Here is a 15822-nt window from a genome sequence, read left to right on the forward strand (position 1 = left end):
TGGTACTACTGTAGGCTATATGCAACTTGTTGAAATGTTAATAAATGGGAGCTTCCTCAAACAGCCATATCTTTCCCGACAATCCCCTCTGTGCACGAACCCTTACTGGTAATTAAACATTAAAACACCTGCGGCTTATAGTCCAGTGCGGCTTATATATGGACACATCATTCAATTTAGCTGCTGCGGCTTATATTCAGGTGCGCCTTATAGTCCGAAAAGTACGGTACAATAGAGAACAATCTTTTTTTTTAAGGGAGCAGGGGGGTACCTTAGAGAGTCCATCTTTCCCATTTCCCTGGTGTTCCCTGCGTTATGTAACTTGATTTCACATCAACCTCAAGTTTGATCTATTTTATCAGCAAGAAGCAAAATAATCATTTGAATGAACTAGCAAGTGGAAACTTACCTTTTGTGTGACTATGAGGAACCGAAGGGCGCTGAACTGGGGCATGGTGGGTGTGACTCCAGGCATTTTAGCTGGCAGGGAATGGGGTGAGTCCAGCACAGTGCTCGGGTTCACCATCTTCTCCACAAGCATTAACCAGGCATCCAGAAACTCCCCGGTCCCATCGGGTAGATCAGTATGTTCCAGACCCTCAGTGACAGGCACCTTCCCACCCATCGATAGAGCCCAGTTAAATGTCCTGCACAAAAGCAAAACTCCCGTTTAAAATACACATTCGTATGTTGTGGACTTAAGCAAGCACATGAATACTAAAATGTGTTTTTGACTGATATGCACTACATCAAGGGACTTACTCAAATAAGGCATCATGACCTCCAGAGCAGAAGAACTTCTGCAGCATGAGGTGGTAGGGGTACTTCCTCTCATCAAACAGCATGGGGGATGTGAAGCCCACTGAGCAGATGAAGAAGGTCAGCCTGCCAGACAAAAAAAAACATAAAAAGGTCAGCTCTGTGTGCCAAGCTCATTTAACAATGAAAAACTGTGTTAAGTTAATACAAAGGGCTCTTACCTAAAACGAGGGGTGGGTGTGTAGGGTGGTGGCTGCCAACTCAGACCCTTGGTGAGGAGCTTGGTCAGGGCAGAGGCAGTGGCCCGGGCAGCAGGCGTGGGGGTGGTTCCTGTGCTCGTGGCATGGTGGGAGCGACGTTGGCGCACTGGAGACCCCACACACAGCTTCACCAGCAGGCCAAAGAGCTCAGCCAGAGCCCGGCCTAATCGAGATGAAGCTGGAAATACACAAAAAGTTAGTGAGAGACCTCATGGGCATTTAAGGCAATTTAAGACATTCTGATATTGAAGATGTATCTGTTCATTTATAAACTGAAACAAAATGGGATTGTGTCTGAAAGAATGTATCTTACCAGAGAGGAGTGGTTTAATCTGTTTAATGCGGGTGGCCATAGCTGGGGTAAGTTTGGACTTGGCCTTAGGGTCCGTTGCAGTGGGTTCGTCCGTCTCCATGGGAGCCAAGGTGTCCCCATCTAGACCCATGCCTTCCAACAGCCCACCGGCTGATGAATCCACCGTCACCGCCTCAGAATCTGCTGGATAGGTAGGAGGAGGAGATTGAAGTTGTGTTCCAGGGACATGGTGGAATTTGATGAACAAAGTGAAATGATTAAATTACCGGTTCTCCTGGAACCAGAAGCTGCAGTGGTTGCAGTGCTGCTCGTTGGCTTCTCGTCTTTGGGCACCAGTTTCTGCATGTCAGCCTGGCCGAACTCACATCCTGGAGGCAGACTGTTGAGCACAAGCAGGTGTTAGAGTCACAGCCAGGCTTGGAATTTTGCCATTTTAGGGGCAAGGCCATTTGGCCTTTGGTGTTACACATTTTTTCAGGGCGCAAAGGCCACATGCCAGGGCACAAAGGCCATTGAGGGAAACATTTGGATTTGGAGCTTACAAATAAATAACTTCACTTTTTGATAAGAAAAACACACGAATGACATGGAAAACAAATCACTGTTTTAATATCAATAATGTCAAACATGATATCATATAGGCCTATGCCTGCTTAGTATTACCGTATATAAAATTAAATACTCTACTTTGAATAATTAGTGTTTGGTATGTTTTCCATATACTACTTCTCCCATTCACAAATCAAATCAAAAAATCTAAAATTCTATTAATATGTAACAAATATACTCCATTTCAGAGCAGAAGAAACAGCATTCAAGGGTCAAACTCTGCACATACATCGTTCAACAGTGCACAGTGAAGTAAGAGTGAGTGAGTGAGTGAGTGAGTGAGTGAGTGAGTGAGTGAGTGAGTGAGTGAGTGAGTGAGTGAGTGAGTGAGTGAGTGTGTCTTTAAATCAACTCCTCACAGCTCTGGTCAGAAACTGGACAAAAGTTAAACATGTACAAACCACAGACTGTCATGACGAATACAATCGCTGCTTTAATTCTGTCTTTAGGACGTTGTTGTGAGTGTGGACGGAGCAGCTACAGGTTAGTTTAGCCTGATTGATCCATTCAGAAAACACGCATTTTAAAAGGTTTTTCGCCTGCCGTCTGTCTGCAGACTTGTCAAAGCATTAATTCATGTTTTTTACTAACCGGTATCAGTATGTAGTTACTTCGGCATCATTTTGAAACGTGTATTACAATTAAATCCCTGTAAAATTGGTTAATTTTGTCGTAGTTGGTTTCCACCACAGTATTTACATGGAAATAAGTCCTGCCCCCTCTCCAGCGCGTCCTGTTTGAATGACAGGAGTAAACACAGCTGACAGCCGCGGTGAAACTCCAGCGGTTAGAGTGATGAGAATATACGCATCACGTCCGTTGTGAACGCAGCGTAATGCAGTTCACAAATCACTGTTCTGTCGCTTTTAAAGCAACGTCGAGATTTTAACAGTATCAGGGGCACACAGGCCATGGTGGCCGTAGGACGTACAATTATTTGTGGGGCATAACGGCCAGACCGAGGGGCTACGACGGCCATGGCCGCCGTGAAAATCCTACCCTGGTCACAGCGGATCTAACTTTTAAAGAAAGGGGCTAAAAGGACAAGAGATGTACCTGTTAGGCGTGCAAAGGGACAGCAGCACGGTGCTCTCCCACACCAGAGAGCAGTAGAGCTGACTGAGCTTGTTGAGAACACTCAAGCCCAGCTGGGATCCCCACTGGTTGACTGAGATAGCTCTGATCTCACTCTGTTTGGAAAGAGAACAGAAACCTGTAAATCTGCTGAACCATTCTGAAACAGTACAATTGAAGAAAAACCTCCATAGCTTGAATTTTTTTTTAAATAGTTCTCTAAATTCTATGAAAAACCGGGCCTTTAAAAAAATAACCCCTCTGCATGCTTTATTGCTGACAACTTTAACATACAGAACTTAAGTCATTTTTGGTCATAAACATAAAAGATAACATTTCTCTACAAGGTTGGTTGAGGGGTTATCAATTCTGGTTGTATAGGAAATGCACCCGTATTTACCTGTCCTACTCTGCAAGTATGCACAAACATGAGGATGTAGGCATGTGCTGCAGTAAGAGCATGGAGCAGTGGTGTTGCACGGGCGGACAACGTTGCATCGGTGACATGGCCCGCGTTAGCCAGTTCTCTGAGAAGCACAGAACCACCCGGCACCTCGATTGGTCGATGGAGTGGCTCCAGAGACGACAGGATACTGTCCAGTTGGCAAAGGCCTTCCTGGAGTACCTTAGGCTCATGAGAGAGAGTCTAAGGGGGGAGACGTTAAGGGAAACGCTTTAGTCTCAATTCAGCCAACTGATTTTTCATTTTCCTCATCAATTTCATGTTGAAGTTCCTGATTAATACATGCAATGAATAAAAAAGTCACCAGTGATGTATTGTTTGTGCTCACCAGTATAGACTTGCAGACCCCAGCCACAGCCTGGCAGGCAGCAGACGTAGGGAAGTCTATGGGCAAGTTGGGAAGGCCCAGAATAGAAACCAGAGGCAGCAGACCCTTCTGGTTGACAAACTCCTGACAGTGGTCGTCTGTGGTGTTGTTGCTTAGAATGGATTCCACAAACTTCATCTAGAAGACACATGCATCACAAATCAGGGACTGACTGAAATGAGGTGAGCTCTGCTTCACAGGGAGAGTATCTCACAATATGATCAGAACCATATTGAACGGTCCAAGAATCCACACTCACCACATTCAGGATATAGTCCATCAGAGGAATAGGTATCCGCTCTTCAGTGCCAACCACCCTGCAAACAAAAATGAATATAATGAAAATGACTACCAACTACAGTATTTGAAATGTAGTCGATTGATTTGAACAAAAATTGAAGTCTGTAAAGACTTGTTTTTCTATTCTAGTGTGATATGAACTCAGCGTCATACAGTTCAAGTGGCACTGACTGTCTGGTGCTCTCTGGTTCCCCCTGCTGCTGGCTGAAAGTGTGGAGGGCCTCCTCTTCTTCTTCATCCTCACTTGAGGCTTCTTCAGCAGCATGGCTGGAGCGAGCTGGGGGCACCGCCACAGTGCCATCGGCTTTCTGGATAGACGGTTTCTGGCAGATGTACTCAGGGGCTCGACCTAGGTTGCAGATCTCCTCCAGTAACTGTAACAAAGGTTTAGCTTTAATAACTGTTCTACAAAACATTTGCCAAAAGATTTCTTGTAAATGAAGGTACACTACCTTTATAATGGCAGTAGTAGCATCAGTCTTCAAAGTTGGTTGGTGCCTCATGAGCTCATCCACAGCACTGCCCAAGTTGGATGCAGTGTCACCTGAAGTTAAGAAACAATATTATATTATTATAACATGTCCTCCAATTAAGCAGGTTCCAAGGGTAAACAACTGAATGAGGATGCGTTCACATTAAAATCAGGCATTGCGGTTAACAGCAGTTGTGTGGGAGCGCCACTTTAAGGGCCCATTGAGCACCAAAAACTAAAACTCCAATTCATTTGAATGTGGGCTAACTTTCATTTTCCTTGAATGTGCCTGATTCGGTGTGAATGTATCCAAACAGAGAACAGAGAGCCTGACTCACCCAATGGGTCCGAGCTACGTCGCCGTCGCATGGCAGGCAGGTAGTCAGGGGACAAAAGCACTTTGAAGAGGCGCTCAAATGGCTGGCACTGAACAAAGGAGCCCAAGCCTCTTGCATTCAGGCACAGGGCACTGAACACATTGGGAAGAGAACCCAACACCTCACGGGTGGCAGGGACCTGGAAAAAAGAGATCTGATGAATATGCAATTAGAGTAAATAAACAAAATCAAAAAAACAATGTCATAGGGGGAAAGTGAGAATGAGCTAATTTCCCCTTTCCCCGTTAAAGACCTAAACATCAACATGCAGGCTCTCATTGTGACCCTTCTTCACATAACAGGATGATTAGGTCGTTGAAACAACATACCATAACCTGGGTCAGCCAATGAACCACACAAATCGGAAGTATTTCAACTTAACTAACAATTTCAGATATCAAATTCAATACATGCGCTTCGACAGAGAAAGAAAAATAGACAAGACAATAATACAATTTAACTCAATATCAGCAAGAGACAAGAAAAAAGGAGGAAACGGGCAGAACATGTAGCACACAGGGGCAGTGGAGGAAACTCACGTCTTTGATGAGAAGGGCATGCAGCATGACATCAGTGAGACCATTATCCTGCAGGGAGGAGAGCAGGGATGGCTCCTGGAACACAAACACCGTCACAACCTCCGTCGCTATAAACCAGAAGGACAGACAAGAAACATTTAAAAAAGAGATTATAATCCAAAACAATGCCAAGTCAAAACATTCAATTCACTTCTCCAGTCGACACCAAGTTGAATATGACTTTGCATCTGCCGAGTCAAGTGAGAACACTTTCTCACTTCTAAGTCAGAAGAGCAGTTAAAGAGCTTTTCTGAAGTGCTACTGTGAACTCACCTAAGAGGAACAGTGAAGGGCCATAATACTCTGCATTACTGATGATGTGCTTGAGTGAGGTAGGCAAGGACCCATCCATTACTGGAGAGAAAGAGATCGCACATAGACAAGTTAGAAATCAAAATTTGCATAATTAAACAATAGATCTTAAAGGCAATTGTTTTTGAATCCGTTTACCATGAATACATAAGATGTACACAAGGCTTGAGCCTATAGAACAAGTAAGAGGATGCCAATGACTCACCGTGGCGAATACCGTCAGAAAAGGCAGGGTCCTGGATGGCTTTCTTCAAGAAATTTAGCATTGACTTTAACAGGGCTGCCCTCTGGGGGATACACTGCACACCTAGAGAGACATAGAGTGTCATGGTGATTATAGAGTACATTAGTGGAAAGTGTTTTTGTAATTGTTTGTGCGCGTTTACTGTATTTACCTGGACGAGGTGCGTTGGCAGCACTGCCCTGTGCTTTCTGGTCCGTTTCTGATCTGGAACCAGAAGATGTGGATGGTCCAGGGCTGCTGTCCATGGCAACTTCTGACACTGTAAGAAATCATAATGTTAAGCAAATCAACAACAGCCAGGATAATCTTCTTAATCTATTCTAACTTGGCAAAAGACTAATAGCCTAGCATTTTTAGAATAGACTTAATCATTTATAACAGTGACAACATTGCATAGATATTAGGAATGAATAACTTACTCTCCGTGTCAGTTTCCATGTCCTCAGACTCGACAGTTGTACTGGGCCTCTGCATCTTTGGCTTGATGACGAAAGGGCACTCTTTCCTCGACAGGTCTACCTCATGCTGCGTAGAGATCGAGAGAAAGATGGAAGAATGAGTGAGACCACATCTTTGGCAGACGTTTCAGGGATTCTCTAGTGGAATGCTGTTGTGTCACGAATGAAAATCCAAAATGCATAACCAACCTCTAGCCTAGAGATGAAAATGGTAAGGCCGCTGTGGGACTGAAAGGCAGCCATGTCAAGATTGGTAATGAGGTCCACGACCCGCACTGCTCGTGTCACAAAGGTAATCTGGTCCTGTTCATCACCAAGAAACTTGATAACCTACAAAAGATCATTAAAAGGGAAGACTTAATTAAACAAAAAACAACTTTATTTGGTCATTTAGAATCCATAGGACCAGAACGTACCTTCAGGAGAGCTTCCATCATGCCACAAGACACAAGGGCTTCCCCACCAGCATCATAGCTAGCCAAGTGGTAGAGGAATGAGAAGAGTGCAGTGGCAAACTGGTGCGGGTAGGGTTCCATCAGAGGATCTACCAAAGTAAAATTCAAAAGTTACCAACCAAACTTCCATTTGAATTGTCCTATTTTGATTTTGTGTCACACACTTAACTGTTCTCACCGATCATTGCTTGAATACAGTTGCGCACCAACACTGGCAGGAAGCCATGGTAGGAGGCAGTGCCAGTGCAGTCGATGATGTTGGAAAGCTTGGGTGTTCTCTCCAGATGGACAATCGAAGTTAAAGTGCGCAAAGATGCTGCCTTGATATCCTAAAGAACAAAATACATTTCAGTCTCACTTTGACATAACTGAAAATGAAAGACTTTGAAGATAGTTCTGCATTAGACAGTAGAGAATACACACATTAAGAAAAGTCTGACAAAGCAAAAGATATCTGATGTCATTTTACAAATATAATGTAACTGCTAATGTGGAATTTAGTGAAGTAACATTGTCATTAAGCAGCAAAAGCAAACTACTTTCTTACCACAAGCTGTTTGTCTGTAATCTGTAATACATCCACCAGCTCCTCTATCAAGCCATTATATAGAATACTGTTGGCTGACTCTTGGAGTGCGTTTGAATACACTGCAAGGAAACAGAAAACGTCAGAAGTTAAAACTTGGAACAAAACCCTTTGTTGCTTTATCTTCAGATGACTTTTACTCACCCAGTATAGAGATGGCATGTAGACGGGCCTGCACAGCCTGCAATCTCTTCTTGTGATTTGAGAAACCATGGGCCAGACGAATGTGTGTGAACAGCAGCGTCTGCTTGTCTTTTGGGATGTTGTACATCACCGTCAGCGACTCCATAATCTCAGATGGGCTCTCTGAAATCTGAGACACACAACATGTGTAAGATGGAGACCCCAAGGTATTATTAATCAACTGGTAATGAAACAATTCGTATCTGACTGTACCTTGTCAAGCTGCTCGATGTGTATATAGTGTAGTGTATTACTACTTGTCTGGTGAAGAAAAAAAAAAAAGGGAGGTTCAGAAAAGTTTAGAAGGAAGTTGAGTCATCAACAAAATATCCCAAATGACACAAATATATTTTTAATGACATAGTGATTGCATTAATGATTGTCATGGTTTACCTTTTTCTCTACTTTGACCTCAGGGCCCGGTTCAGCATAAAACTCAAAGTGCAGTGTGGTGGCACTGGGCGGGTATTTCTGTATGTATCATCAGGAGGCAGCATCAAAAGGGAAGATTGTTTGAAAAGAGTGGTTAATTTGTTATAATAAAACATTATACTAATTTATAGATAGTTATTAAACATCACTTATTAAAAATTCTTACCGTCATAAGCAGATCCCTGCAGCACTCAGCCAGGCCAAAGCCATTCTCCTTTCCTCCCCAACTCTACAGAGGACAACAAAGAGAATATAAACAACACAGTTCTTTCTCTCGAGGGACAGCAAGAACTTTGGACATAGGAAAACAATGGCATTCACTAGACCTCAGCCAGGTGTTGCAGACGGGCCAGTAGAGGCGTCCTTTTGTCGGATCCTAGTCTCGTGATGTAGTTTGAGCGCTTACTGAATACATAGAGCAGGTTCAGCACAGACAGGACCACCTGCATGTCACATGACGCTAACAAGGTGGTTAAGTGCTGTAAGATAAAAAAGAGGGTTAAAGTTAGGGAGCTGCTTACTGTTTTCTTTGTGACATATACAGTCTAAAAAAAAAAACATTAGTGGTGAGTGTACTACACTCAAGCCTACCTCTATGGAGCTGTAGAGGTGCCTAGAGAAGCTATACTCAATGAGCAGGGCTGTGAAGTTGAGCACTGCCAAAAGCAGGGCTTTGAGCTGTCCGTTGTCAGGACGGTCACACACCAGCAGCCATGACATATTCTCCACCGTTTGGCCTGCATCACACAGAATGCCATCAAAGCGGTCCAGTAGATCCACCCAGTGGTACAGCTCACACTGTTGGAGACAAACAAGGAACCTTCAGAGATCAATCAAGTAAATAGTATGCTTTAATATCCTTAGAGGGGGCTTATTTCCAATAAGGAAGGATTTTGGAATGGATGAATTTCTATTATCTACTGTAAAATGCTATGTGTATCCCAGTTGGCTTGTTTTCTTTTCTAATGGTTACAGTAAATAGATTTTACACTTGTGACATGAAGCAACAATGTTTAAATAAAACTGCTGAAAACCACTCCCCTGTATATGCTTTAAAATGTTATTCTATGTGATCAGCAGACCTTAAATGTCGAGAAAGCTGTGGTCATTAACCTCGGCCCAGCATTTGAAAAAAGACAATTTAGTTTATACAGTCTTAGAAATGTCCCACTGCCTATCATATTCCCAAAATATAACACTCATGTCTGCGATATTCAAAAAAATCATTGACTGAGCTAGGAACCCTGATGTAACAAATGTATTGTTAAGAGAGGTTTCCAAAGAAAGACTGAGGGAGATGCCACACCTTCTTTTCTTTGAGGCTTACCTTGCCAATATTCCAGGTCTTGATGTGCTGCAGTTCAACCAATAGTTGCTCATCATTGCAGGCCTTGAGCTTCTCTATTAGAATCCTGCAGTCAGCAGGCTGTTGGTCCCAAAAGAGCACAAAATGGTTAGTCAGTTGTTAGGGCACTGACCACATAGGAATATAGAAAACTATCAACACACTTGAGCAATGCTCTTAAGTGAACTCAGTTCATATAATGGAAAATGAATAATCAAAATGTTAGCTTCTTACAATCAAATGAACATGATTGGCCATGATATTGAGGTTGAAGATTATTGCTCCTCATGTTGAAAACATCCCTGAATGTGTGGCTGCAGTCCAGAGAAGAAGCCTAACAGGGCTGTGGTACTTGGTCGCACCCCTGACATATAGCAAGCCTGTCCCTAGAGCTGAATGCCCAAACATCATTGGCGTCTGTAATCCCTGCCTGCTCAACTACCTGTCTAGCAGCCCCAATAATTTCGCCTAAACCTGAAAATGGCCGATATTATGCAATGTATTTATTGCTAAGAGTGTGGCCAAAAACACAATTCAAATCTATATTCATCAAAACAATTATGGCCAATTTTTTAAAACCCCAAGTAGGGGATAACCCTGCTGCCATCGAATACTTTTTTGTCCTTCTGATGACCAGGGCCAAACTATGACTCTGCGCCCTAAACTGAGAGGTGTCAAGGCACACAAATAATTGGGTTAACATAGTTGAGCGCAAGTAGATGCCTTACAGTTTGGAATCGGCTTTCCTTGGTCTCATTAGGCAATAATGTGGCCAGGAATGGACACACAGCAAATATTAAGCATACTCACAGCTTCCGTAGGAGTTTTCTTTAACTTGCTTCTGTCGACCTTCATTGTCGATAATCTCTATTTATTGCTCCTGTTGAGAAATATTTATGAACATCAGAAAAAATACTTGTGATACTGAATTTCAATGTATTATAATACAGAACTACTTACATGTATCATTTATAAAGATAAGACAATATCCAAACATCTAAAAAGATATATCTACACAACTTGAATTGTGAAATGTACTTACAGAGAATAATTTGGCAATACAGCATGTTCTAGTCAGGTTACCTGCAAAAAAATTACAAAAAAATGAAACAGTGTCCACTATTCCACAAATAAAAAGAATTTTATTTAACTTTTAAGATGCCTCAATTTCAAATAAATGATGGTTTTCAAGAGAGCTGTAGGTACAACTGTCAATTAATTGGAGAGCATCCAATCCATACAATGTTGCGTAACACTTTATTGTTGTGACTATAAATGGAAATGTATACATGATGTATAGTTAGTGGGTAAACATACTACACTGTCAGTTAGCAATCTGGTATTATGACAAAGCCCCCAGACAATAAGCAAAGGTTAGGATATTGGCATATTACTTTAAAAATCAGGTCATATCAGCTCATTGATGACTGATCAGAATCACTGGTTACAATGTGATAACGATACGAAATGTGGTTATCTACATATATTATCTACAGATATTCACAACGCAGACTGAGACAGATCGTTAGCTGGTGGCTAACAAGCAACATACGACACAAAGTTAATTAAATCAGATGAGGCCCCATATTATGTCCTAAACCCATTGTCTAAAGTGTCTCGTAAATGTGATACGAGCTGTATGTGTATATATATATACATATATATATATATATATATATATATATATATATATATATATATATATATATATATATATATAAATAAAAAAAACAGTTCACTGCCCATTCTATGCTTTTCTTTCTCCAACTCGAGTGACTTGACGCTGACAGGTTTAAGTTATAGCTACCTAGCTAACAAGCTAACGTCAACCTGCTAACAGCATAACGTTATTTACCTATTGTTAACAAGTCACTACATACATGATCGTCTGCCGTCCGTAGTCACAGACAAAATTGGTTTCCTTGGTCACTAGCTAACAAAATGTCTTACAAAAAAAACCGTTGGGATATTCAACGTGCCAAAGAAACGATCAGTAACGTTTGCTACGGAGTGAACGTTAGCCCCTGTCCAGCTAACACTGAGCTACCGGTAACGTTAGCAAACGATTCTCTCTCGAAATACTTTAAAGCATTTGCATACGACCAAATATAAAACTTAACAAAGTCACAAACAATACATGAGTGCACAACGATAGACACATACAATGTGGCTAACCAACATTCAAGCCGTGTTCACCATTTGTTCCACAGCTGTCAATTCAGATCTCACAAATTCACCATGCTTTCCTGAGCTGACTCTTAACTAATTTAGGTCGGGGCTGCACAGGCCTCAAAATAAGCCCGCACTCACCACTCTTGCACCATCCCTGCTTCAAGTAAAAACGAAACAGTAAACACTATTCGTTCACCAGCGACAGGCAGATTGGTGTGTGTCTAGAACGTTGAAGCAGGTATCATTACTTTGTAAATGCTCTTACCCGGGTTCTCGGCTAGACAGTCGTAGCACGCGCTAGCTAGCAAGCTAGCTGCCGTTAGTTGAATAGCAAGCAGAAACGCATAATAACTCGCTGAATCATTGTCGGACGGGTACAACGTGATCCTGATAGTTTTATTTTCGTTCAGGCAAATTGACTACCGGCTAACTAAAGGAGTGTGTTCGTCCCTCCGTTAAAAATATTTTCAGAGTATCCGCGCTTGTTTCCATAGCACATAGGCACTAGCTGTTGGCACAGTCATCATGACTCTGGGTAGTGTGCAAAAAGTGAATAACGTTACGACAGGGAATGAGTAGCCACTGTTTATCGATGCAGTGCATGTTAAGTTAGGGCATCTGGCCCTAAATGAAACGCAACACCTCACTATTTTATGCAGTATTTAACATGTATGATCAACACAGGTCTCCAACTGACAACACCCTAAGCAAATGACCAAAAACACGATAATACATTTAAAAATGACTTAATATTTCTTCGTAATTGTCATCTAAATCTATTAGGTGCAGAAATGCCAACATCACCATGGGAACATGCATTTTCTATGTGCATATCAAGTAATAGACATGCAACTTATTGTGGTAAAACGTATACATGATAGTGAACAAGGAACCACCAAAAACGGAGTAATCAAACACAATGCATCAACACAGCAGCAGTATTGATAAAATCATTCAAATGGAAGCCCACATTAACAGCATATTTACTCAAACTGGAGGATATATGGTGACTTAACAAGCCAACAATAAACTGATTAAAGCTCCCTAGTGATGACACTGGTAACTATTAAGTTTACTGTTGATAATTCTTCAGTTATGTTTGGTAAGCATCAAATGCAATAGACTTATAATGCCCATCTCAGCTTGGCATTAGGCTTATGCACAATACCGAAAACACAATATTTGAATCGGCCTGTATTGGGGGTGTACATTTTGACATTTTAAATAGCAGCCGTTTCATTTGGTGGACAAGATCACTAATATTGCCCCCAAAATTAAAATTATGAATAAAACACATTCAAAGCCATGTTTTAAAAAAAAAACTAGGAGGACAAATTTGAAAATTACTTGACATCATGATGGTAGAAAAAATGTATTAATGAATGGTAACCCATTAACGTAATTTTTACCGCTGTAGATTACATAATATCTTAACACTATTTCCACAACAGTCCCTTAAGTATGTGATTCACTAGAGCCTCAGAAAAAAACTGTATTCACACTTTGAGTTGTTACAAGTTCAGGAATGTAATGCAAGCTGTTAATTATAATATTGGAAGGAATATGGTAATTATGTCAAAAAGGCCATCTTCATCCGATACTGATGCACTTGATGATCAATTTTATTCAGTAGCAGTAAAACAAATAATCCACAGAATGTTTACTCTTTCTGTAAAATATTGTATTTGATTCATTCCTTGACAAAATGCATTTATTTTCAAATTTGACACCATTTTGTACTACAACTAACCACTAACCACAGCTGACACATTGGATGGATAAAGAACACACAAAGAGAAATACAAGTTCACATTTTAAAATGGAATGAAAGAAATAAAATAAGCTTTACAATCATTCATTATTATAATGAATGTGAATAATTTAAAATGTCATTACTGAACACAATATTTCTGATATACCCAATTTCAGTGCAACTTCTAGTGTGGAAACAATTCAGAAAAACACTTCAGTCTATAAACAGTAAAAAAAGTTACATACCAGAAACTGCTTTGGTTCAATAGTTTGATCACCCTCATCCTCAGCTTGCTTTGCAGTGTCTTATAACTATCTGAAACAAAAGAAAAATCTGATCAGATATAAAAGAAAATCCAATACACTTGGTCATAGGCAAAACACCTTTACTGACAGGTGTACACACCAAACAACGGAGGTGAAAATAAAAAGTAACTTTCAAACCAACCACATTAAGAAATACTCTGATAATGCTGACTGATAAGCAAAGTTTAAAGTGTAACTTGTAATCAGTTACATATTGTTAACATGTTGCCATTGACACTTTCAAATCCCAACTAACACTTGTCTTTGATATGGCTTCTCAAGCGAACTGATTGTTAAATTCAGAATGTCTTATGAACAAGCCAGATATACATACAATTAATGTAGGTGCCCCATATATTGGGTACATTCTTAGACAAACATTAAAAAGGTCCTACTATGAATGAATACACTCAGCCGTATGAATGAATACACTCAGCCAGTATTTACAGGATAAACCAACACAGTATGCAGCATTCCTAGCAACAAGTTCACGCCTTTTGTTGTCATGTCATCGCAATGGTCACTGAGTGATAGGAAGACAAGGACCAAAGCGGATGCTGACAGATTTACATAAAAATAATTGTTGGCTGATTTCACTGCGATGCATCACTACTTTTTTTTTCATATAAAAATGTAAATGTGATGTGCGTCACTATTTGTAAGCATTTTTGACATTGTAATGCATACCGAGTCAATACATGTACTAAATCCCTGAATTATAACATCCACAAACAACAACGCTTCGTAAAAGATAACATTAGCTTACGTTAGCTTAGTCTGAGTAACGTTACCACATTTTCTAACTCGTGTATTACTCACTAGTTGGTTAGCTTAGTTGTGACCGTGTAAAATGAACTCACATTGTGTGTCAATGTTATTGAGGTAGCCACCCAACGTTACGCAGTTAAATCAATGGCGGTGCTATCGTTAGCAAAGTTAAAAGCTATTTAGATGACGTTAGCTAGGTTACCCGTTAGCTTAAACTGCTACTGTTAGTTACTTTGATGGCTAACGTTGGCAGATTAAGCCATATCTGCAAACTGAAACACATTTTATTTTATTGTACGATGATTCCCGAGGAAAGGGAGTAGGCATTGGACGAGGGTACCGCTTTGACTTGTACAGAGGGGCACATACCCACACACAGTGAACATAAGTGTGTGTATGTGTGTGGAGTGTTTATTTGCGTGTTTCGCATGAGCTAACTAGCTAGCCTTGCTCCGCACAATGCTCTATCAGTGGGATCATGGCTAAATTAAAAATGGCGGTTTACATAGCAGAGGATCCGTACTTTACAATTAAAACCCACTAGTTTTTTGGACTTGGGTGGCAATGACGGTTGTGAATCATCGATGGTCGTTGTTAAGGAAGTGAAATGAATGAAACAGATAGCAAAAACACACGTCAATACTGTGGAATAAGTCTTAACGCTTACCTCGAATGCGTGTTACATTTGCTTCTCCATCTTGCACTAGCGAGTGGTAGGATAATTTGGATCTCGCGAGATTACCTGCTGCTGCTGCGTTAACCCAGGGCACTCCCTTGTACTGTTGTACAGAATAACGATGTAAATGCGTCTTCATCTGGAAGACGGCATACAGCCTTAGCTGGTATTTCCAGCATCGTCCTAATGATTTAGATGTGCACACAAAAGCACGAAACATAATTCTCCAGGATTTATGAAAAACATGTATTGTTTTACATTTAGTTTACTTACTTAAACTGTGATTAAATGCACTGACCTATATAAAATAATGACTGAAAAAACAAACTTAAACCCTTATGACTGAGAACGTTTTATTTATTATTTTTATGTGTGGACATAATTTTACGAATTCAGGAACATTTAAGTCAACACTAATCATTTAAATAATCAAATCTAAAGTGGTGTATTAATATTAATTTATACTTTTAGATTTGTTGTTGTGTTAACACAGGAAAAAATCGAATTGAAGAATCACCAAAAACACTTCAGTAACAGGATCTCCAGGAGAATAAAGCATAT

General features: G+C 40.7%; 1 protein-coding gene across 6 annotated transcripts; it reads right to left on the reverse strand.

The window, feature by feature from the left end:
* Positions 1–343: 343 nt before the first annotated feature.
* Positions 344–15335, reverse strand: LOC307036285 (E3 ubiquitin-protein ligase HUWE1-like). Of its 6 annotated transcripts, none has more exons than XM_079676450.1 (32): positions 15253–15335; positions 13758–13827; positions 10630–10670; positions 10398–10467; positions 9570–9668; positions 8834–9040; positions 8569–8721; positions 8409–8471; positions 8204–8281; positions 8024–8071; positions 7772–7940; positions 7589–7689; positions 7220–7370; positions 7003–7130; positions 6776–6916; positions 6548–6653; positions 6280–6387; positions 6090–6191; positions 5846–5926; positions 5534–5640; positions 4956–5133; positions 4598–4689; positions 4299–4519; positions 4105–4162; positions 3807–3983; positions 3416–3661; positions 2998–3131; positions 1599–1711; positions 1333–1515; positions 981–1197; positions 763–885; positions 344–647 (listed from the first exon to the last, which is right to left on the reverse strand). In XM_079676450.1, the coding sequence occupies exons 4-32, from the start codon at positions 10440–10442 to the stop codon at positions 359–361; spliced, it is 3918 nt and encodes a 1305-aa protein (XP_079532576.1). In that variant the 5' UTR covers positions 10443–10467; positions 10630–10670; positions 13758–13827; positions 15253–15335; the 3' UTR covers positions 344–358. The 6 variants fall into 6 exon arrangements, with proteins under 6 accessions (XP_079532576.1, XP_079532577.1, XP_079532575.1 ...); XM_079676451.1 differs by having other exon boundaries at positions 4317–4519; positions 7211–7370; XM_079676449.1 differs by having other exon boundaries at positions 1333–1512; positions 7211–7370.
* Positions 15336–15822: the final 487 nt, after the last annotated feature.

The sequence above is a fragment of the Notothenia rossii genome (genome assembly GCF_949606895.1).
Source record: "Notothenia rossii genome assembly, chromosome: 4".
Lineage (NCBI taxonomy): Eukaryota > Metazoa > Chordata > Actinopteri > Perciformes > Nototheniidae > Notothenia > Notothenia rossii.

What these genes read in the sequence shown, in the direction of transcription:
- LOC307036285 (XM_079676446.1), bottom strand. Translation starts at nt 10,442, where the DNA reads ATGAAGGTCGACAGAAGCAAGTTAAAGAAAACTCCTACGGAAGCT. An exon ending in TGGACTATATCCTGAATGTG is followed by an intron (nt 3,984 to 4,104) that starts GTGAGTGTGGAT and finishes TGTGTCTTCTAG; the next exon opens with ATGAAGTTTGTGGAATCCAT. An exon ending in ATACTTGCAGAGTAGGACAG is followed by an intron (nt 3,132 to 3,415) that starts GTAAATACGGGT and finishes CTTTCCAAACAG; the next exon opens with AGTGAGATCAGAGCTATCTC.